General features: G+C 42.4%; 1 protein-coding gene across 1 annotated transcript; it reads left to right on the top strand.

The window, feature by feature from the left end:
* Nucleotides 1-1,430: 1,430 nt before the first annotated feature.
* Nucleotides 1,431-22,771, top strand: CRTAP (cartilage associated protein). Its single transcript, XM_030943842.1, has 7 exons — nt 1,431-1,896; nt 5,319-5,468; nt 6,072-6,243; nt 8,708-8,836; nt 9,777-9,922; nt 11,876-11,959; nt 22,065-22,771. The coding sequence occupies exons 1-7, from the start codon at nt 1,447-1,449 to the stop codon at nt 22,122-22,124; spliced, it is 1,191 nt and encodes a 396-aa protein (XP_030799702.1). The 5' UTR covers nt 1,431-1,446; the 3' UTR covers nt 22,125-22,771.
* Nucleotides 22,772-24,742: the final 1,971 nt, after the last annotated feature.

Below are 24,742 nucleotides of genomic sequence, written 5' to 3'. Positions count from 1 at the left end.
GCTGGACATCAGAAAAGGTCCCAAAGCACTGTGCAGAACCAGTGGAGGATGCACTGTTGGCATTCTATAGTTCTTTAGCTAACATTTGAAGTATACTTTTCTGGCAAGTATCCAAAAAAAATACAAAACCACTTCCCTTATAGATCTGCCACATTATTTTTCCTCAGGAAACCAAACATCAAACAGAAACAAGAGGTGGAATTGGTGCTTACAATTCTGCAACACCTTTTAACACCGTATCTAAAAGTCCAATTTCAAGGGAAATAAAGCCCAGAATTGTAGGAGTATTCTAACAATGCACTTATTGCTTGTCATCACAATATGAATATGTGAACCTATGTCACAGGTTTTGTAGATAAACACACACCAAAAAAATTTGAAGGGTACAAGAGATTGATTTAGAACATGTGAAAAATGTGTATTTTATGATTGGCTTTTAGCAAATATTCAAATGAATATTATATGTGTTATGTTAGAAAGTTAGGCTGTATTAATTTTCTTAAGTAGTGTCTTAAATACAGTTTTAGGTTATAACATAATGTTAAAATAGAAACTATGCTATGTAAGATACTTGTTTTAAAGAAAGGACTTGCAGCGAGGTAGCAGCCACAGGACACCTCAGTCTTTCTGAGAAAAAGAATTGATTGCCCCATTATCAGGAGAAACGAACATCTTCCCGCCTCGCTCAGCCTTGAAGACGCCATTAGGATTAAGAAGAAGTTGACACTGACCAGACAGAATCCTGTCTTTGAATGGAATTTATGCATCATGTATGAGATGTACGAATATGCAACAGGCTATTGCTTTTAAGGGTTAATCCTTTGTTAACGGGGGTCCTTTTTCGGGCTCGTGCTGCCCAGAAAAAGGTACCCAGACGTCCGTAACGCTTTGTTTCATATTGTCTCATATTGTCCTAATCCAAATTGCCCAAAATTTTTATTACTCTAATTATATTGCTATGTTTATAACCATTTTATTACTATTAAACTTTCAAAGTTTTAAAGACAAGTGATTGGCGTTTTTCGCAGAACATGTATTTTCCAAACAAAACCCCTAAACTGCGGACGGCAAAAACCCCCAATTCTCACGGACACTGGCGAAAACACGTTAACGAAAAGTTTTCTTGCAGACACGGTTGGTACCAGCTCCGGCTCCGGCCGGGCAGCGGCACCGAGGGCGGCCGGAGGAGCCGGCGCTGCGCTCGCTCCTCCCCGCCGCGGCCGCGCTCCCTCCCTGGGGCCGCCTCTGCCCTCCCCTCGTCCCGGCCCACCCGCTTTCCCTTCCCTCCTCCCGGCCCCGGGACCGCCTCTGCCCTGCCTTCGCCCCGACCCGCCCGCTTTCCCTTCCCTCCTCCCGGCCCCGGGCCGCCTCTCCCGGCGGCGGTAGCGACGTGGATCTGTGCTGTTTTGTGCTGTTCTCTGCTGCGGCGGTGTCGGAGGCGCAGCCATGTGGGTGGCGGCGCTGCTGGCGGCGCTGCTGGCGGCGGCGGGGGCGCAGTACGAGCGCTACAGCTTCCGCAGCTTCCCGCGGGACGAGCTGATGCCGCTGGAGTCGGCCTACCGCTACGGGCTGGACCAGTACAGCACCGAGAACTGGCCCGAGAGCGTCAGCTACCTGGAGGTCAGCATGCGGCTGTACCGCCTGCTCCGCGACAGCGAGGCGTTCTGCCACCGCAACTGCAGCGCGGCCGCGCCGCCGCCCCCCGCGCCCCCCGCGCCCCGCAGCGCCGCCCTGCAGGAGCTGCGCCTCCTGTCCGGGGTGCTGCGGCGGGCGCAGTGCCTGCGGCGCTGCAAGCAGGGGCTGCCCGCCTTCCGACAGGCGCAGCCCGGCCGCGAACTGCTCGAGGAGTTCCAGCGCCGCGAGCCCTACAAGTACCTGCAGTTCGCCTACTTCAAGGTGAGCCCCCCGCCCTCGCCCGCCTCTCCTTGATCCCTCCTCCTTTCTCCTCCCATCGCTCTGCCCTGCCTCCGCTCCCCCCGCCTCTGTCGGAGGCTCTCAAAGTCTCGCCTGGTGCGGTGCCACCCTCCAGGCACGCCAAGGGCGCCTGTCAGTGTCGTGGTGTCCTGATGTGCCGAAATGCCTCGCACACCCGATGCTAGAAAAACCTCCTGTCATGCCGACCTCTCACCTGGCCCTCGGAGCAGGTTACTCTGGGCCACAAGCTCATTCCCCATCACCTCCTCCTCCACGCCAGTTCTCTTCTGCCTCACTTCCATTTCTTCCTTGCCCGCCTAGGCTGCCAACCCTACACTTTGTAATTCTCTCCTTGAGAAACCTTTCAGTTGTTTCCTCCCACTCCTGTAGCCCACAGTGGGATTAGCCTGTGCCTTGTCTTTCCCCCTGCTTACCCACATACCATCCTGCTCTCTCTTCACTCGTTTTTTACAACTCATCCAGCACGTCCCCTAGAATCAGACCTTCCAGTTATTCCTAGAGGTCTGGCAACTGGACGCTGCCTCTGTGTCCAGTAGCTGTGTCATTCCTGCCCCTGTCTTTCCATCTTTCCATCTGCCTTACTTTCTAACCTTCTCTGGAACCTTTTTCAGACTCTTCATGTCACAGCTCTGCTATTGCAAACAGTCTTCACTACTTCTTCTCCTTCAGCGTGTCCACCTTCTTCACTTGCTCATTTCTGGTCCAGTTCTTTCAAGTGCAGCAGCCTGGCTCAGCCTGTGACTTGCAGATAGCCTCATGCCTGGAAAACTCCAGTTTCATTACAGCTGCAAGAAGGAACAAAGCAAAAATTGGCTGCTGAAGTGGGACACTGTAATGCTAGCCCTGGAATGGTATTTACCTTTTGCTCTTGGGTCAGCCAAGACTGGGGACACACACCTCTCTTAACAGATTTCATCCTGTTTTTCTAGCTTCTTATCATTCTTCTGTCCAGGATCTAATTGATTATTTTCTCCCTTCTCATCTTCACCTTCTGTTCTCTATATCAAGGTCCATACCTCCTGCCATCCCCTCAGATACTGCAGTCATTTGTATTTGAGATTAACAGGGCCTCTCTGTGGGGAGGAAATAAGCTGAATTCTTTGTGAGATTGTTTTCCCTTTTAGGGATTCACTCCCAACATATCCCAGCATACATTACATAGGGTTGTATGCCTTTGTGAGGTTGCCACTTGAAAACACACATCTTCTAAATTGTTGCTGTGCCCTGTTTTTAGGAGTGCTGTTTCCTCAGCAGTTTTTTCAAATACTCGCAGGGAAATGTGTTCTCATGAAACCAGAATAGCACCCACATGCCCTGCATCACACTGGGGTCTAATGCCTTCCCTAAAACCGTACAAAAGAACTTGATACATTTTAGCCTCTGCCTTTTCTTTTAACTGAGAGGGCAGGAATTCCTTGAATTCTCAAAGCCATATATGGATACTAAAATGACATCACCACAAATGTTTCCTCTTCTTATCTTAACTATTAATTCCCCCCTTGTGGCACGTACAGAGTTTGTACTGTACAGATAACACCAAATATAATTTCTTCTTATCATTTTGAATACAGTCAAATAACTGCCAGGTAGGAGTGTGAGAGGGAAATTGGAGGAATCCCTCCCCCTCCCTTTTAACTCTTTTTCAAGCACATTTGCATTAAGTTTGAGTAGTAGTTTGGTGGTTTTGCTTTTAGTGTCTGTTGTTTATATTGTGTTTTATACTGGATTTGTAGTTCAGCTCTGAGCCTTTATCTTTCTCGGGGAATTCTAAATGGGCCTTCTAGAGCTACAAACTGCTGCGTCTAAAGGGCTTTTTCCTGGCTGGTGGTTTCTGTGAAAGGAATGTCCTTTCCCCCACCCCTCCATCCCCCCAACAGCGTTTAAAGTAGAGGAAGAAGTGGGAGGGAGATGCTTTATGTAATTTTTTAGAGTAACCATGTGTGTATTCAGGTGGGCTCACAGAGAAATCTGCCACGTTGTAAGATTCTGGGAGTAGCTGTTCCTGCGCTGCTGCTTGCTCCTCTGGAGGGAGCTTTCTCAGAGCCACTGAGTTCACTTAGGAGTGCGTTTCTACAAAACCTTTTTTTTTTTTTTTTTTTTTCCTAAGAGGTGAAAATTAAAACCAAGAGTGAATCATGGACCTAAGTAAAAATGAGACATGTCAGCCTACCAAAGAAGCAGGTTTACAGCTACAGCACAGAAGAAACCCGGCATTTGACGAAAGTGCAGCTGAGATTTCCCTTTGCATTTAGCACGGTCGGGGCGGACTGGAAACACGTAGTTTTGGGACAGCCAGGAAAGGCAGCTGGCAGAGCTCCAGTGCTGGGACACTCCTAGCAGCACAGCAGCAGTGGCTGGGTTGAAGTCTTGCTCCTTTGCAGCCATCTCTCAGGTTCCTTTCCAAAATGAAAGGGCACCTTTCATGGGTGTGAGCAGACGGGTGTGTGCACACTGTGATTCTTGCTCGTGGTTTCAAATGTGTGCTGCCAGAAGGTGTTTCACGTGTGAGGTGGAGCACTGTATTGCCTGTACATCAATACCCTGAACAGCCTCAAAAAAAGGTTTTAAGAGTTCACAAATACCCCAGACTTTTGCTTTCTCTCTCACTCTCCCTCAATATGTGCATATATACTATATAATTTATGAAAATATGCATATGTGTGTGTGTGTATATATATATATATAAAATTTTAAGAAATCATAAATGGCATGCACACAGAAGTGCATGCATGTTTGGTACATGCAGTTATAAATGAGAAATGCACACTTCACAAAGTATGTCTAACAGGGATTAAAGTTAGTTTAAAAATGGGCTCAGAAAGTTGCTTTAGGACACAATTTTTGACCAAGTCACTGCAGTATGATCTAACTTTGTAATGCCACCAGGAAGATATATTATTTTAATAATGTCCTCTGTGCTGCTAGGCAAATAAGTGACATAAACATGTACAAACAGTGAAGACTCCTGACTACTGTCCATAGGTTAGCATCAGTACTTGCTGTGAGATTAAACCCTCGCAGGAGCCCTGGTATTTTGCCTTGTCAGCTCTATGAACAGGGGAGGGGCAAGGGGTAAAACCTAATCTTTTTGATTTACAACAATCATCTATGCTGTCTGCAAAAATGATAGACTTCTAAAGTTAAAAGAAATTGTTCACAGGGATGCAGCTAGGAGTAAAACTGAGAGGAATTACAGCAGTTTTACCTGCTGAGGTGTACCATTGTACCTGCTGAGACTGTGCTCTCAGTAGAAGTAAATTTGTGAATATAGAGATTGCAGGAAAAATCACTGAGAAAACTAGGAACCTTGAACTGTTTTGTTTGGATTTTTTTTTCCTCTGGTTAATCTTTTTTAACACCTTATTTTCCCTATCCCTGTTTAGGCTAATAATCTTCCAAAAGCTATTGCAGCAGCTCACACATTTCTTCTGAAGCATCCAGATGATGAAATGATGCAAAGAAATATGGCCTACTATAAGAGCATACCTGATGCTGAGGAGCATATTAAAGACTTGGAGATAAAGCCTTATGAGGTATGCTTTTTATTCAGGAGAGTCTGCTCTTTTGGGACTGTTCTATTACTCCTCCTATTGGGTGAGATTCAGAGATCTCATTTGCTTATGTGTTCTCAATTCTTAATCTATTTTTGTCATCTCAGTCCTGTTTGTTCTGCCTTCCTGGTGCATTCAGTAATTCTCACCTCTCCTGTACTTCATTGTTCCATAAATGAGTCGCAGCAAGTCAGAGAGTGGCGTACCTGAAAGCTGCTACATGCAGATCGCTGCTGGAACTAAGCAGGTGCCTAGTTATCCAAATTCATGAGTGCTGTAGTGGCACAGCTGAAAATAGCTCAGACATTTGGCTTTAAGATTTCATTGAAAATCTCTGTCACAGCCTGTGCTTTAGACTCACACCGTTGTTTCTCTCCAGCAGGCTTTTCTTTTGATTGGAAATGGAATGACATACTCTGCTCTCTAGGAGATACCTGTTAAAATCCATTAGTCTCCTGTGTTTGTTCTCACATCATCTGGAGAGCAGCTCATCCAGAAATGTGGAGACATCATTTGCTGTGTTTGAGTTTACACAACACTTCTCACGGGTCACTTACTGCCGATTCATTGCTGCCAATTCTCCAGAATCTCTTTGTCAGGGCGGTGAGAGCGTACAATGGGGACAACTGGCGCACGTCCATCTCGGACATGGAACTGGCTCTTCCCGAGTTCTTCAAAGCCTACGACGACTGCATAGCAGCCTGCGAAGGCTCCCGAGAGATCACAGATTTTAAAGACTTCTATCTTTCCATTGCAGGTCAGTGGTTACCTTGAAACATGAAGGAAGGGTGTCCCCAAAGTGCATTTCAGTTTATTAATAGGATTGGCTGCCCAAGTCCTGTTCCTCATTTTAAGCCAATGGGAGTTTATTAGATTCACTGAAAACTGTTTGAATTCTAGTTTACTTTTTGCTCTCATCAGTAACATAAATAAGGTCTATCAGGAAACTGGAACAGAGATCTTACATTAGCATGGAAGTTCTGTGTCAGAGTAACATAGATGTGTAAATAACAACTGCTCCCTCTGAGTAGCAGTGCTCATCCAGCCAGGTCTCTTAACCATCATTTCAGTATCAGTCTGAGGCTCAGTGGTTAGTCAGCCTGCCTTTGAAACCAGCTTTGTGGTTTGTGTAGTTCTGGTGATCTGCATCTCCTTTTCATAAGTATGACTGTTGTCTATTTTTAATCTTTCCTGCATTAGAGTTTTACTAGTAGGTAAAATCTGTATTTTGTGTGTATAACCAAAAAAAATCCATTGCTTTGCAAAGGAAAAGGGACATCAACCTTTTTGATTGTTGTCAAAATGGCACATGCACAATTCCTATGCTCTTTGGCAGTGAAAGAAACAAGTAATTTCTCCAGTGCTCTGACATCTCAGTGTTGTTGGCAATATTTTTGTGGAGAACACCTGCATGTTTTCTCAGTAAACTTAGAAATTCTCTTGCACTTTTTGTGTTTGAAGTTGCCCTAAGGAAAAAGATTCCAACTTTTTGTCCTAAAGCCATAATATGTCTTGGTGAGGGGAAGCTTTTGTGAAGTATGTTTATACACGAGCAGCTTCAGTTTCTCATGGTGTGCAGCTGGTATCCACCTGAGCAGCTGACATGGAATAGCTATTGCAGGCTGTTTCTCAAGCCTTGACTTGTTCTTGGGCAAAACATGCAGAGGTCTAGGATAAAAAATACAGAGTGAAGCACAAATCACAGGAGGTAAAGCAAGAAACAGAGACTTTCTTCCCCAGTGAGTGAGAGGTCTGACATCCAGACAACCCCCAAGCCACTGTAAGGACTAGTGCCTATGCTTAGCTGTGATTGACACTTACCATCACCCTCCCTCTTCCCCCTTGGAAGGGAAGAACAATTCCCAGCAGTAGTGATGGGAAGAAAAGGCAGGAATTACTGCATGATGTCACCATGGCCACATTCATGCATTTCAAGTATTTCACTCTTGAGATAAGAACACTCAAATTTATTTGCACTGCCTGGACTGAACTGTGCTCGTGTTCCAGGGAGAGATATTCTGCCTCCAAGGGTCTGCAAGAAGCAGATGTAGCAGTAAGTGTTCGCCAGAAGTGTTTGGGTCTTGCCCTAGGCATGTATTTATCACTGAAGAGAGAGCTGTGTTAGGAAGCCAGCTGTCCTCATTGCATGGGATCACTTCACTGAGGGACTTGCATCCCTGGCTTTAAGTGCTGGTTGGAATTGAACACTACTGTGTCTGGCGATTCCACTGCTCTTGTAAAAGATGGGTCTGGGAATTTCATTTGGCCAGTTATTTTTAGTTGCAGCAGCTATGTTTAGTTAACCTCAGTGTTCTTCATGTTAGGAATTGTCAGGGACGAAAAGTTCTTTTGTCTTGGTCAGAAATTTGCTGCACAAGCTTAGCTAACTTGTTTTCACTTGCCAAATGTGGCTTAGAGGGAAACTAAGACTTTAAGGTAATTATTTTCTGTGCTATTGATGAATGTGATATATTTGGAAAATGCTTGAAATTTTTTGCTGGAAGGTTTTCTTGAAATGCGTTTTCTTGAAGATAAATAGTCCTATAGTCCTTTTGCACCTATAGTCCTATATTATATATAGCAATAGTCCTGCATTATATATAGCAATTTTTAGACTGGGTAAGCTTGTGAACTTACATGTTCCTGGCTGAAAGTTTTTCTTTGGTGAGCAGCATATTCTCCTCTTTCTTCTCCCTTAAAACATCCAAACTCTGGGTCTGTAACACAGCCATCTCTGGAGGTTTATTTTGCAATCACCTGCTGTGTCTGTCTGTGACACAGTTGTACTCAGCACCACGGGGACCTTATTTGTGCAATAATATAATGAAATTGCCAAGGTTTGCAAAGTTTAGAAAAGGAGAGAAAGCACTGTGAAGTTTACAGCTAGGACATAATGCAGTACTATGTAATACTCTGTAAAACCCACCAACCACGTGCTGCCTGTAGGTGTCAGTGAAACCTAAGTGCTCAGCTCTCTGGAATTCCAGCTCTGATGCCTTAAAGTCAGCCACACAGATTTTTACAGAAGGACCTAGTACCAGCACTTGATTCACACTTCAGATAGAGTTGTAGATTCTCAGTACTTCCAAGCAGCAAGAGCCAGATGCACAGGACCCAGGAGAGCATTATAAGGCCAGATTTTAATGGGTAACTAATGGAAGTGATTATAACAATTTGCTCTGTGCTATCCATGTCCTCTGTTGCTGTTTTCTTCCTTCCAGACCATTATATTGAAGTCCTTGCATGCAAAGTGCAGTGTGAGAGCAATCTGACGCCCATTATAGGAGGCTTTGTCGTTGAAAAATTTGTGGCCACCATGTACCATTACTTGCAGTTTGCATATTATAAATGTAAGTAGTAATTTCTTGTGCTTAAACAACACTGATGTTGGATGATGTGGGACAGATTCCATTCATAATCTTTTCCCTCTAATTTTATGCTTTAGAATGTAAGTAGTACCCTCCAGAATCTGCATTTTAAACTGTTGTTCTGGTACAGAAAATCCAAGTTTCCAGGCATCTTTTGCTCCCTGTTATCGCTGTAGTTAACAGTCATGGGACAGAATTCCTTCCACAGACAAACCTACAGAGTATTTCATACTATTTGCTTTTTCCTAGTGGATTCTTATCATCCTGTTAGAATGGGGCTAAATGGATTTTGAGGAAAGAGGGAACCACTTAAAAGAAATTGTAGTATTCATTGCTCAGTGATGACATGTTTGATAGGTAAGTTAATCAGTGAAAGTTGTGGTTTCTTGAGGAGCTACTTGCACTGTAAAGAACACGTGTAGTCCTTACAGCTGTTCCTGCAGGCTCCAACATCACAGGGAAGGCACATCAGCCATGTAGCATCAAGCCATTAATGACTCTTGCTTGTGTTGTTTGGCTACACACTTCATACCCTGACTCTTCCCTCTTTATCAATCCTAGTACAGAGAAGTAGGGAGGCGTTTAATATTTATTTTTTTGTTTCTTAAATAAATGCCCCAGTGAGTTTCACCAAGCTGTGGGCTGATACTGGGATACCTGGGAGGAACATTTGGTTAGGATTTTCATAGAAAACCATCGGAGGTTGATGATGAGTTGATTTTTGAATCATGGCCTTATGTGTTTCAGAGCAAAAATAGCATACAGTTTCTGGGGAGCAATTTTTTTTCCTCTCTGCAGCTGGTGAGGAGGTAGAGTATGGGCTGTGTTTCTATTTGAGTTTTCCAGAGCTTAAATAATAATAATAGCAGGAATTTGTTCATTTACCTTACCTGGATTTTTTTGGTGTATGTTTATCCATTAGTGAATGACATGAAGAATGCAGCTTCTTGTGCTGCCAGCTACCTTCTGTTTGATGAAAAAGATGAAGTAATGAAACAGAACATGGTCTATTACCAGTACCACAAAGACAAGTGGGGACTTAAAGAAGAGGATTTTCAGCCCAGATCGGTAGGTGGATTACCTAAAATGCCTTCTAGACACATTCAAATATTTCTCTGAAATTCAGTGGGAAAACATGAGATATTTTCTGTTTCTGGAGTCCTGTTTTGCTAAAGCCATATAGAAAGTTGCCCACAGAGGTGCAGTGTGTCATGTAAACAGTGAATGTCATTGTAACTCTTCCCATTCTGTTTAAATATACAACAATAGCATATAATATATGATGAGAAGTAAACTCATGCTGGTACTTCTCTGACACTTAGACATATTTATGTCTTTATGTACCTTTACAAATAAAGCAGCTGGCCTCTGAAATCTCTGGTGATGAAATCTCTGAGTGACATTCAGGCTTTTGTGAATCATTATTTGCCAACACATAGTTGCCCACTCACTTGTTATTTCAGGTTCTGTGGGCATTGGAATGTGTCTGAATATGGTAACTCCGGCTAAACTGGCTTTCCACTTACTCCATTTAGAGCACAGTTGGGTGGATGAGGATGGAAAGAGGCTCAGGACTGCATTTCATCTAATTATCTAAATTAAAATGCTTGCTGCAAAGATACCAGTCCATGCAGCAATAGTTGTCATCTGGCTTTGGAAAACTATTTTAAAAATGGGTTTCCATGCTGTTCTTAAATTTCCATGTCCAAGGAAATTTTACAGCCTGGACTGCGACATCAAATTGGATTTTCTAATGTTTCTTGTTGCCAGGATTTAAGTCATGAATTGTGACACTGCTTAGACATCAGTCATATGGCCTGTACAACTAGTTAGTCATTGGCAATACACGTTCCACAAATTAAATTTAGTGCCTTCTAGTCATGCCTCTTAGAGTACACACTTTATTGGCACAGTGGGAGCCCAGGCCTGCCCTGCAGGGCCAACTGAGACAAAAGGCACAAAAATGCATTTGGTTCTTTCAGGCAGCAGCAGCAGCAGCAAGTCTGAGCTCACAGGGGAAGGGGACTGCTCCTTTGTCACTGCTTTTGGGAACAGAATGGTGCTTTGTAACCATATTGGAGACAATGTTTGGTGGTGGTGGGAGTGAGGGGTAGCAGCAGTATGAAACTGCAAACCACAGACACGTTTGGCATATGAGTGCAGGGAGGGCAGAACAAGGGCCCTACACATGCACTCTGAATGTTTCATTGATAACTTCTGGAGCTACAGATAATTTGATTTTAAAATACAAAATATTAAATGCACACAGCTGTATTTTCTTGTACTTTGATATGTGTAGCTGTAAAAAGAAGTTGCTTACTGTCCTAATCACTTGCCTCGAAAACCACAATGCCTCTGGTTTGTTTTCTAAAAGTGGTAATGGGGTGAACAGCAACATTTGGCTCTGGCACTGACCTTTAGATGTTCTTGTGAAAGAGGGAGTCTCCTGTTTTCTTCCCCAAGAGGAGTTAAATGGAATAATCAAAGTAGATTGCAGTTGGTACTCACAAATGTGAGACTGTGAGACTGAGCTACCCTGTGCAGTGGGGAAGTGAGGGGGGACAGGTGAGTGACCTTGCAGAGTTTCCCTAGCCCGGGCTCAGGCTGGGCTGGTGTGTCATTGCCATGCAAAACAGCTCCATGTGTCTCTTTCCCAGAACTGCCTGCTGCCATAGCCAGCACAGGGAGACAGAGCCTTTCTCCTGTCCAAAGCCCACTGGAATGCAGGCACAGGCTGCTGCTCAGCCCTGGCAGTCTCAGGAGCTTATTCTCAGGCTCGCCAGTGCTTTGAAACATGAGAAGGAGGAGGGTGCTTTGTTCTTGCAGTGAGGAAGCCTGTGCTTAGGAAGATCCACAGAAGAGTTTGGAATGTGCTGTTTGCTGTTTCCTTTCTCATCCCTGCCTGGGATCTACCTTTGCTAGGTCTGGGTGTGACTTCCCTGGGATGGTTTCAGGAGGCACGTGATGACACTGGCCTGTCTTGCTTCCCTAAAGTAACAGAAATTTGGGGTTTTTTGATAGGAGGCAGTTCGATACCACAACATTACCACGCTCCAGCTGGAATTGTATGAATTCGCGAAGGAACATCTGATGGATGATGATGAGGTGAGTTTTCCAGAAATGAAATCAGCGTCAAAAAAGCAGCAATCACGTTTAAAGTGAAGATGATACATAGCTGTAATTCCATGACTGCACTAATATGGAAAAATCTTCTTGTAGCCACGACCAATTTATAATAAATTTTTGTTTGGTAAGTGGAATATAAGAACAAACTCGAAGAACATCATGTACCATTTAAAAAAACATGGACAGAATTAACACAAAGGTAAATATATAATGCGCTGAGCCCACAGAAAAGAAAGGAAACCCAGTTTTCGAATTGTAACACCAGGGGGCAGAGAAATGGTGCATATATATTTAAACCAAATGTTTTTCCCAGTTTGGTGTTTGGGGGGGCCAGGAGGGGGTGTGGATATATATTTTTTTCTAAATGTTATTTAAATTAGATTTAAAAGTCCTTACAATTTTGTCCAGAAGTAGCGACCTAAATTGTAGATTTTGTCTAAAGGAAGTCTCATTATCTGTTATTTTTTTCTGCTCAGTGGCATTTTGGTCCCCCAGTAATGCTTTTTAGATGGTTGGAATTCATGGTCAAATAACATATAATGACTACTATTTACCCTGGAAAATATGTAAGAAGGGATTTTTTTTTACTTTGGTGCAAGAAAAGTAGTTTAATTGTTGAAAAGGCATTTCCTTCTGCAACTGCAATTAAAGTATAATTCATGGGAGGTTTTGGTTTGCCTTTTGCTTTGTTTTTGGGTCCTTTCATTTAGAGGTTTATAAAAATCTTCAAATGATGAAATGTTGCTGGGATTGACAAAGAAAGAGCTGTGCTCAGTTGTGACATGAGGCAAGGGTATCTGAAACGGGCACTGCCGAGGTATTTTCTAGTTATAAAGGTGATTAGAAGATGGTTTATGTTAAAAAACACCTTTGCAATTTTTGTTATCCAACACACAGGGAGTGAGAATCTTTTACAGCAGAGAAGTAATGTCTGTGCTACCTTCAGTATTCTTGTGATCTGAAAACAACTCTATGTAAAATTCCATTGCAAGGTTACCAGACTTCAGGAAGACTTCCCATTGGGATAAAACCCCCTGAAATACAGTTTAATAAGCTTGCTTTAAGGTTAAGCTTAGATGAGGACTAATCTGTATGGATTTTCATCAGGGTGTGAAATACTTCAGGGCTTTTTATATTCCCTTGTTGGTGTGTGCTTTGTCCATGATGTTTTCTTATGTTAGGCATCAACTTGATTTGCACTTTTTTCCTTCTTTCCTATCTGCTGCTTCAAAACACAGGGATGAGTAATTAAATAGAGGTATGAAGAAGTCCTTTTTGAGGGTTTTCCCCATATGTTGTTAGAAGAAGAAGTTATAGAACAATCTTCAGTCTCCAGCACTATGTGTAGAATAAACAAGCATTCAGTTGCTGGCATTCATCCCTGCAGCCCCTTTCACCAGGGCAATTACAAATGACCTTGCAGTCTGCAGGAGGGTGGTGCAGTGCAAACCTCAGTTAAACTTTTGGGCTGACAAGGAAGTCACATTACACTGGATTATATGTTTGGGTTAAACAACCAAAATTACTGGGCCTGCTTATGCTGCAGTTACCCCTACCTCACACTCTCTTTGTCTGGGAAAGTTACCATTCTTCTTCTTCTTCTCAGGGGAAAAGCTGAAGGGCTTCTGTGCCCTCCCTTGCTAGGGCCCGAAAACCTGGGGGGATGGAGGCTGTCCATGCCTCTGGCTTGGCTCTGGCTTTTGGTAGTGAACTCATAAATCCCTGGCTACCAGAACTTGTCTTTGGCTGCAGGAGACTTCCAGGGAGTGCAGACAGAGCAGGAATAGCACAAAGGTAAAACCACTACCTTGCAGTTTCTGCTCTATGGGCAGGATCAGGTAGTGTAAGTGGATTTTTTTATATTTTGTTTAATATTTCTCCTGGCACGGATGGAAAAGTTTGTTCCATAGGAATGTTGAAAACTGATGAAAACCCCAGATAAGGCATTACAGTAAAAACTTTATTAAAAATTGTTAAGGATGGAGGCAAACTCTCTTCTAAGTGCACTCTGTTTATTTAAACCATGTGCTCCTTGGGCCACAGGCCATACTTTCTGTGAGTTTCTGTGGTCCATGTTTGTGAAGTTTCTTGTGGGCTGGTAAGATAGCCTGCAAGATAATCTGCAGGAAAAAAATAATTCTTTTTCTCTTGGCGGAAGCAAAAAGATTGATGTGGCAAGAGGATAACTTCCTATGTGAGTGTCATTATTGTCAAGTGGAGAATCTCATTTAACCCAGACTTCTCAGTGCTCCTGTATCCCAGATCATCCATGTGTCTTCTTAAATCCCCTTAGCAAAGCGAGTGAAAACATTTGGCTTCTTCAGGAATACATAGCAGTAATTGCAGAGGCTGGAACAGGCAGTAATGATTTTTGCATATGTTACTACAAGAAATACTGTCCTGGTTGTGTTACTCTATTAATTTTTTTCCACAAGGAAATGAAAAACTCCTAATTCAAACATTTAACACAGTGGAGGCGACAGAATATTACTGCCAGCTAGCTGCAAATTACTTTTAAGAAAAAGTAATTATTCTTAAATATCCTTGCAGTTTTCCACAGGGAAGTTAAAAGAACATTGCAGTGTTGTCATCTTGGTTGGCCATGGATAGACAAGCTTCTTAATTTCTGTTCAATGTGTAATGCATCAAGGCTATCATGGATACAGCTCCTGGTACTGCACAGATTGAAGTGCAAACTGAGATGCTGTTAGGAGCCAGACACTCAGCTAGTGTAGATGTAACTCCGGCACTGCACTAATTGTATGAGACATGTTTTTGGCCCATAAAATCAGTGTTCTTATGGTATTTTTTGGGGGGGAGATAGCTACTTAGCTGTTCTAAATTACATAGGAACCACACATACTTGGCGAGGATGAGCCTACAATGTGATTTTTCTTTCAGTACTTAATCAGTAGGTGAAAAGCTGTTGGCAGCTTTGACCCACTTTTTTTGGACATCTTTCTTTTTATTTGTGTATAGTGTGTGCTCCATTTGTGTAGTGGCTGAAATTAAAACACTCTGTGTTTCATCACATCCGTGTAATGCGAAGAAGAGGAAGCACTGAACTAATGTGACTGATGGAAAGAGAACATATGGAATAGCATCAAAACGCAAGGGCCCCAGTGGAGTACTGAGAGTACTGATAGCAAATAGTAATCTGAATTCAGCCTATTTTTCTGTTTGGGAATTGCTAACAACATACTTTAAGCTTTATTAACTCACTCCTTGCTTATGTTCAAATGATTTACACCAGTGTGCTTGTACCAGCAAGTTTTAAGTGCTGTAAACCCTGCCCTGCCTGTGACCTCAGCCCAGCACAGCTCCAACAGCACTGGTGCCCTGAGAAGGGCTGGTGGCAGCTGTTTCAGAGAGAGCTGCCAGCTAATGGGCAGTGTTATGGTCCCTGTTCAGCACACACTTTTTTAAAGAAAAAAGAAGACGAGGTTGTTTTTTTTTTTTGCCACAATCATTTTCTAGTGGAGATTCTTCCCATATGGCTGGGTCTTTCTGCTTTCTCCTCTTGCTTCTGCACTGCTGGATGTGTGTCTTGGTCAAAGGGGTTCTTCCTCCCATTTAAGCTACTTTGCATGGGAAGCTGCCAGCATGGTTGGGCTCAAATGGATGGCCCCAAGCTGCAGGTACTGGCATTAGGAGGAACTTGTACTGCCCAGATTCTCTTACACTTCTGCATGCAACATAAAACAGGCAAGAGAGCATAAGGAGAGCTCAGAAACAAGACCACTGGAAGGCTTCTGCTTTCAGTGCAATTGGAGCAATGTTGAAAGCCCTCTGAAATTGAGTTGACCCATGTTTTATAGGCTTTATAAGTAAGTTAAAAGGAAAGCATATTTACTGGTTTGCTGTAAAATACTACTGTAATAACTGCAGAGTACTGTAGTCTCCCATAATATATGGGAAAAAAAACAGTTAAAGGTTCAGAATATATAGTTGAAATGAAATGGAAAAATATTTGAGAAAGTAGTTAATATTCATGTAAAAAACAACTAAGCTCTCTTAATATTGAAAAAAAAGCCATATAAGCATGTGGCAGTCGGTCACACTGAGGACTAACTATCTGAAAAAGAAGTAAGTTAAGGGTCAAATAATTTTTCTGCACAAAGAATTGAGGGATTTTCTTATTTTTTCACCAGCTAGAATGTGAGGAATGTCCAGCCTGGACTGTGCAGCTCATGGAAGTTCTGGCAGGGCTTTGAGGTGGTTACAGTTAACTCTGAGATTTTAACTGAAGGTTAGATCAAGGAACTTGCTCTTGGTTGAAGGCTGAATAAACCTTTCAGGCTGAGCCACTCATTGACACATGCCTTACTGTTACCCTGAAATAATGTTTTCCCTCTCCAAAACATTCCTGGCCAGTGGGCTTTGTGGTGTGTGTATGTGCAGGCTCTGTCAGGTCCATGGAGCAAATGTCCTCCACAGTCATCCATATCAATCCTTTGTCTTCACTCTTGCAAGGTGATTATTTGTTCTTGTACAAAAGCTGATGGTTTTCATAACCTTATCATTGTGACTATTCCCATTGCTTCCTAGGGCAGTTACAGGACAATAACCAATTACAGGGCTGCTAGATCCTCACCTAGAGGCCACCCTTCTCACTACCATAACCTGATCACCTACACCCAGTACATGAGGGAATCAAGTCTGTTGCTCTCACTGTGGAACAAGTTTCCAATCATTGAGGTCTTTGAACTTTAGCAAAATTTGAATTTTTGCTCTGAATGACGAGGGACATTTTATGAGATAAACATTTTCTGTTTGGGTCATAGATTATAAGGAAACAAAGATCCAGCCAATTCTTCATGCTCTGTGTGTTGTCTCTTAAGGCTGTTTGTTGGATGAGTTAGAATAAAAGCTGTTTCCTATTCATTCACCAGTAATCATACATAAAAGCATGTCCAGAATAATAATTTTCTCTGGATCTTAATTCATTGTAGAACACTAGCCTTTGCTGTCTTTGTTGCTTCCCTGAAGAATGGGATATCCCACTGCAGTACATACAGAATCCCTATAGGAGAGGCCATCAGCAGATCTGCATTGGAAAACGTGGGTTATTACAAACTAAAAAGCTAATTGTGTCCCATAACTTTTCCTGTCCACACTGAAAAAGGGAAGAAGAGATTATAGGTGGAGGCAAGGACCCATGAATGATTAATGCTGGCATTTGCAGCAGGCAGTCATTGCAAACAGTGGCAAAGTGTCTGGGTCTGTCAGTGGGCAGTGCAACTGCTGCTTGCTACTGTTTTTAAATGATGCTGTTGAAAGAAGATCTGGCGCTGGACCATCAGCCTCAAGTGTGCCATAACAGAGCCAGGTACTCATAGCTCTTCCTCTTTGCTGTTTTATTTTAATAGTTGGGTAGGAGTCTCCAAAGTACAGCTGTTTCTCCAAAAAAGCTGTGTTTTCTGAGTGTGAATGTGACATTTAATGTTGTGTAAGGAAGGGCCTGGCCCAATGTATATCATGGTCTTGGACACTCAGTACGCTGAGGTACTGAGTGAGGAGTTTTGCATTCTTCTCATTTTTAGGTATTTTTATTTTTTTCCAGTGCTCTAGCTTCATATAAGATGGTGCCCCAATCTCACTAGCCTGGGTTAGCTTATTCAGAATTGACCAAAGACTCTGTTTTAAATTATTTTTTTATTATAATCTACCTATTCACATATCCTCAGTAAAACCTTGAATTAATTATTGTGGCACACAACTTGTTCTTTCTGTCTATGCCTCTGTTCCATTGTTAATCTATGCCAAGGGTGCTCACTTTGCATATCTAACAGATAATTAGAGGTTCCAGTTGGACAGATCAGCTTCTCTGAGTCTCCTGCCACTCACACCAGTCTGGGAGCACTCCCCTTGTTCTGCTTGATATCACACCTCTCATATTTCAGGCTATACCTGTTCCATTCTCCCATACATCCTTGGTCTGTCAGTCCCACTTTCCAGTGACTGGGAGAGGGAAGAGGTTGGAAGCACAGGGAGGGAGGTTGTGGGATGCCACAGAGCTGCTCAACACATACCTGGCCAACCTGGAGGACATGCCTGTGCACTGAGGGCTGGGCAGGGAGGAAATGCTTCCCTGCAGCTGGCCAAGCAGCCCAGCTGTACCTCCCACTTGTGTTCTTGTGTGCTTCCTACTTGTGGGCTGCCTGACTGTCACCCACTGGTGTGGCAGCAAACCCTTCTCTTCCCAAGCTTAGCCAGACTTCACCTCCTGATGTCCTACCTAGGAGAAAACCCTTTGGACCATGGATTGTTCACCCCTCTGACATCAGCCCTGGGCTGGAGCCATGTGTTTGTGTTCCTGCCTTGGAGCTGCTGGCCCTTGTGCCTTTGGGTAGCTGGCAGTGGAAAGAATTATGGGTTTGCAGCCAATTTACCATGGAAAATGGGATGTTCTTCCTATAAAGGTAGGGAGGAGCCAAAGAGCACAGCAGGTGACAGGAGGGACTCTGTCTCACTGAGGGAGTAAATCATATCAAAGACTCATTTCAGACTCCAGGTTGGCAGGCATAGATCAGCACGATACTTTTTAGTACTTTTTAATCACAATATCCATAATACCATTATTGTATTAAAAATAGATATCAGCAGGCAGAAGGCTTCATTCCCTGGAACGAGCATGTGTGGAATATGTGCTGAGCTCAGCCGTGCTAGGTGTCTGGTGCAGAGTGAAGTGAGTGCTAATGGGACAAGGACAGTGCTGGCCTGGGCACAGCTGCCAATGTGACAATGTGATCTCCTCCTCTGGGGGCGGAGTTGTCACCTCTTCATTGGGCTGCCAACCTCTCCAGTGACAACTTGCAAATGTTTCACATTTTGATTGTGAAGGCCCAGGCAAAAATATTTTAACTGGGGTTTTGTCTTTAATCTGGAGGTTTTGGCTTTTCCAAAATAGCCAACCAATTACTGAGTTGTATTGCAGCATATTTTATGTATATTGTTTCAGCAACTGTTTTTATATTTTTGCCATATTTCAACCTCTCTTATTCCTCAGTACATCTAATTAGACCACAATAGCTTCTGCAATGTTTTCCTTTAGAGCTCAGTTACAGACACTAGAGATTTCAGATTTCTGGTTTGTTTGGGCTTTTTTTCCCTAATATCGTTGCATTTAAATATCATTTTTCTTACATGTTTCTGGATTTGAAAACATACCAGAAATAAAAAACATGAATTTCATCTGTATATTGTGTGTCTTCTGAAAAATTCTGTCTTAGTGATGAATGTGACAATAACGTGTTGGATACTTAAATCTTTTGAACAAATTCAAAACACCACAAAACACCATAAAATCACTTCATAGTTTCAATAGTTTCAAAACCTCAGTGCTCTTTTGAGATGGATCTGTGAAGCAGGGAACAAGAACAGCAGTTATTTCAGCCAGCTTTCCTCCTGCTTTTATCGTTGTTTGCTTAGTTTCATTGTTTCTCTCCTGGCTAGTCATGCTTCCTAGAAGTGTGATGTTAATACTTTTTAATCACAATATCCATAATGCCATTATTGTATAATGACAGAATTTCTCTATTTCCTCTTTTTGTTTTCATTGACAGAGTTTTAATGCCCTTTTCTCACCAGAATAGAAAACAGTAAAATTTTGAGTCTCAGAATGTGTCTAGAAGATGCTGTCTTTTGAAGGAAGGCCTGTTTAGATAAAAATGTGCTAAACATGTAATTGGGATTGTAACCATCAATTGAGCAGACTCAGAAGCCCAATACAGTTCACAGAGTTGGAATGGGTGATGAAGCAAAGGGAAAATGAGATCCAAATGAGGATTACTTGCTTTTAACATAACTGGTAGAAGTCCTCATTGATTTAAGTATGAGAGTAAGTATGAGCTGATCAGGTTTTCCAGCAGAAAATGACAACTTATTTTGGACAAAACCTAAATGACTTCTTGAGACTTTTTTAGACCATAGGTTTCTGTCAAGAAAGAAAGGACAGAAAGATTTGAAGAAAACAAAGTTTATCAGAACATTGTAGTTACTGGAGTAAAAGGTTGGAAATGTAGCATTGAGAATCTGCATCTCTCTACTTTAAGTTATATCAAAAAGTGAGGATAGGCCCAGGTATTCCCACAGGGTCTCCCCTCTCAGGCAGTGTTTCTGAACTGTGCATGGCAGGCAAACCAGAAAATAATTGTGTTTCTGAGGGTGCCAGTGGATGGGCTGCTACAGGCAGCTTTGAGGAGTTTGAGATGCTGCTGTGGAAACCCAGAGCACTGGGAATATTTCTCTGTCTGCTCCAGGGTGCCCTGACCCCCAGGGGAGCACTGACTTTGACCCTCATCCATGGAGAAAGTTTCCTGGACTTCAAGATAGACTAGAATCCACAAAAGTGTGAAATAGATTATAGAGAGTAGTGCAGGTGTATCACTTGGTGAGAAATTTAGGGTTTGGGATTTTTAGTATGTTGTGGATGAAAGCAAGATGGAGGGCATGGGATGTTGTCCTGGGTTTCTTCTTCATGCTTCTTCTTCCTTCTTGATGGGTTTGGGTGGCATTTTGTAATTGGGCAGAAAAGTCCCCATTGGGGGTTCTTTGGGATCAGCTATTGGGTTAAAAGGGAAAACAACCTAGGTGTTAGTTCTTAATTGGATAGTTTAGTCTTAAAAGACCTTGTAACAAGAGATTGTTAGCCATTTTGTGCCTTCTAATGAAAAACTCCTGAACTCACAGTAGTGAGACTATTTTACTGATAAGAAATAATAAACACTTGAGTCTGAACATGAATTACTGTCTCAAGTGCCTTCAATCCAGACGCAGAGATACGCTGCTGCGCAGTTGCTGTTGATCGCCTGCTTTCCACCACTGAGGTTGTTACCTTGTGCTGAAAGTGATCACAGAAGGTTTCAGCTCACTTGCTGTAGTTTAGTGGACAAGACAGTAAGTTCCAGCCAGTGGAGCTGTGTCATCCCAGAGTACTCAGGCTGGAATGTGTCACCGTGATATTTTCCAAAAAATCCCTTTGCCAGGATTTCTTCTACTGGGAAGTTGAGAAGCCTCAGAGAAAAACGTAAATAATAATTATCTGATTCGCTTCTCCTGTGTTTGGCTGCTTTGGAATGTGGTCTGGACATTGTTTATGAACAGGTGCATGTTTGATTGGTTTCATGTGAATTGTTTTTACTTAATGACCAATCACGGTCCAGTTGTGTCAGACTCTGAGGGGTCAGTCACGAGTTCTTATTATTCATTCTTGTTAAGCCTTCTGTCTGTATCCTTCTTTAGTATAGTTTTAGTATAGCATTCTTTAATGTAATATAATATCATAAAATAATAAATCAGCCTTCTGAGAACATGGAGTCAGATTCTCATCTCTCACCTTGTCCTGGGGACCTCACAAACACCACAGGAATGCAGGAAGACATTTTACTAAGGTATAGGACATAGAACTACGTTATGAGTAGCTTAAATAAATGGATTGCTTCTTTGTGTTGGTGCTCTGTGTTAGCTGTTAGCTCCAGCTTGTAAGTTTTGTGGTCTGAATCTAAATCCAGTCTATTTGTTTCCACTATGGAAAACATTCTAGTGTCTCTGGTTCTTCACATTTTTGCTGCATTGAAGCACAGCTTGTGAAGATCCGTGGTTGAAAATGGAGAAGATGTGTGTTGAAGGGTGTGACAGGGGATGTAAAAGGTTAGAGCAGGCATACAAAGTCAAAGTTATGGTTCTACAAAACCCTTTGGCTTCAAATTTTGAAGCTTTCTAAAATTTTTTAATGTTTTATGATATTCTAACAACTTCCTAATTTAGCAGGTGCTTTAAACATTTATTCCTCTCTAAGTTTGAGGATTTCATTGCCTATTTAAGTACCTGTAAAAGCACAAGAGGATTTACTGTGAAGTGTATAACATTTTCTCCTTTTAAGGTCAGTGTCACTGCAAGTCTTGTGCTCCACTGGTATGGGCCATTTACTTACACTTTATAGGTTTGTTGTACTAGTGTCTGCATGGAGGGTGTTAAAATATTTGCACACTTATTATTACAGTTTATTTTTAAATTAAGAAAGCAGAAATATCCCACCTTTTTTTGGGGTTAATTTCTTTCTGTTAAATTTAATCATTTCTAGGGTGAAGTTGTGGAATTCCTTGATGAGCTGTTAGAAGTGGAGGAAAAGAAGGAATCCTGATGAATGAGACCACCAGGAAGTACTTTACAGAAGTGAAGACTCATCATTGCTCCTTATTATTATTTTTGATCACCTGTAGTTCCAGTTAGATATACCTCAAAGGTGCTTCTTTGAGCTGCACCTTTTGTCCCAAGATCCACTCCTGAAAGGTCACTTCGTGCTGCACTGACTCTTCTGTGAGCATGCCTTTTCACCTTGCAGAACTGGTGCACATGAGCTTCCCCCTTGAGCTTTCTTTCCCTTGCACGAACACAACAGAACAGACCATTGCTGTTTTCTGGGATAACACTAAGGTTCCTCATTTCAGTGCTGTTCTACTGAGTTGTAGCAGTACAGCTAAATTCTCAAGAACTTCTGTCAGATTATGAACTATGGAAGCCATAACAGTTCCTCTTTCTGAGCTATGAATTGTATTATTTATATATGTCTTTTTATGTGATGGTGAATAAAGTGATAATGAATCCCAGTGCACCTGAAAGATATTAAGGTACATTTGAGTAGCTGAAATAAGGTGTTTAACAAAGCACAACTAATGATTCTTCTAAACATTGCTTAAAGAATTCTGAAAGCAGTGTTGATCTTTCTTGAAAGCTAAGTTAAATTCCACTATGTGAAACTGAGAATAAAAATATTTTTTCTTCCTACCAGTTTTTTTACTCTTTCTGTTGAAACAGTCCCTGTTGGTGCCAGTCTTGTATGAAATACTCATGATCGATGAATTTAGTATTGTCTTCTGTAAAAAAATAGTTTATGTGATTTTTTCAGCCTGGTGGGACTATCTGCCTAGTTTTCATCCAAAGGTAAGTACAGGTGGAAACTGAGGTGATTTTCAGTAGAGTAATGAAAAATATTTACATGTGAATTCCTGTCCTTTCTGTTAACTGTACAGCAGAGTCCAATACAGAAGTATTGGTACAGACCAAAATATGGTGTGATAGAGAAGGGTAATGAATTATTGTCTGAGTCTACTGAAGAGCAAAACTCCCCTTGAACTCAGAGAAGGATACAGGATTTCATCCTGTGCTTTCCTCTTTTGTTTTCAAGGATCAAGCCCTGCAAGTGGTTTCATCCTGCTTGCATCAAGAGATGAGCATTCAGTGCATATGAGCATCCATTTGAGCATTCACCTCCTATGATGGAACTGTAATTCAGCTGAATGGAAGTGAATTACAAACCCTTAATCAGCTTTGAGTTTTTAAAAAGGCAAAACATGCTCTACATTAGCTTGACAAGTAGTTGCTCCTATAGTTTGTATAAGCTGTAGTAGTCTACACCATTGAGTGTCTACAGGGAATAAGAAGGAGAATCCATAGGATGAGGTTTCAGTGTCCTTCAGCATATGACAGCAATGAAACATTTGAATTTGAGTGTGAAAGATGTTTGGAAGATCAGATTGGCTTTTTTAACTGCTTTAATATAAATCACAACTAATCCACTGAAGTTGTTGGGCAGACTTTTAATCTCAGCCTTTTAGCTTTAGATTTGCCCAGCTCAGCTTGTGGTAAGGAGACCAGAATCTGGCTTGCTGTGTGCCTTGAACTGACAGAGGGTTGTATGTGTCATATTTCCTCATGGTTTTGTTCTACACAATATTAGCACTCAGCTCATTGGAATTGTATTTAATAATTGCAATTTGCCTTTAAAAGTTCTTTACAAGCAGTTGATGTTAAGCCATCACTTCACCCCATGAAATACATGCAATATCCTACTGGGGTAGCTTCTCCAATTTATTCTTAGTTTTCTCTTGTTGGAGGTGTGTGTATGCTCAAAGGAGAGGTTCTTGCTCTGGAGTCCTCTTTTGTCCTTCTGCCTTCCTGATGGACAACTCCAGATTTTGCTCTCAGGAGCTCAGCCAGTAATGAGGGGAGACCTCATTGCAGTCTACAACTTCCCTGTGAGGGGAACAGGAGGAACAGGCACTGATCTCTCTGCTGGCCAGTGACAGGACCCGAGGGAACAGCCTGAAGATGTGTCAGGGAAGATTAAGGTTGGATATTAGAAAAAGATTCTTCCCCCAGAGGGTGGTTGGGCGCTGGAACAGGCTGCCCAGGGAAGTGGTCACAGCACCAAGCCTGACACAGTTCAAGAAGAGTTTGGACAATGCTCTCAGGCACATGGTGTGACTCTTGGGGTGTCCTGGGCAGGGCCAGGAGTTGAACTCCATGATCCTTGTGAGTCCCTTGCAGCTTATAATATTGATCCTGTAATTCTGTGACAGCCAATATCTTCATCTTTGATACTCTAGCATTCAAATCCAGAAATTCCACCATTAAAGGCTGTGGAGCTGGTTGGAGATGGATGTATCCATCTACATTTGTTTTACAGCATTCTTAGTTCACTTTTTTTGCTATCACCACTTACCAAACTGACTTCAGAGCTCTGCCAAGCTCCGGCTGTTGCCTGGCTGCTTGTTTCTGTGGTGTCCCAGCTCCTGTGTGCTGTGTCTGTAGGCACTGCAGTGCAAAACCTCAAAGGCTCCAAGAGGGATGGTTGTAATTCAGGTTCCTGAGCCCAAGGTGTCCCATGGCTGTACATCCTGTGTGGAAATTGCACCTGCATAAAGCTCCTAATCAGCTGTTGCCTGTTGGTGGATCAAGTAGCAGTAGGTACAAGATGAG

The sequence above is a fragment of the Camarhynchus parvulus genome, chromosome 2 (genome assembly GCF_901933205.1).
Source record: "Camarhynchus parvulus chromosome 2, STF_HiC, whole genome shotgun sequence".
In the NCBI taxonomy this organism is placed as follows: domain Eukaryota; kingdom Metazoa; phylum Chordata; class Aves; order Passeriformes; family Thraupidae; genus Camarhynchus; species Camarhynchus parvulus.
This window is presented reverse-complemented; position numbering and strand designations above follow the sequence as displayed.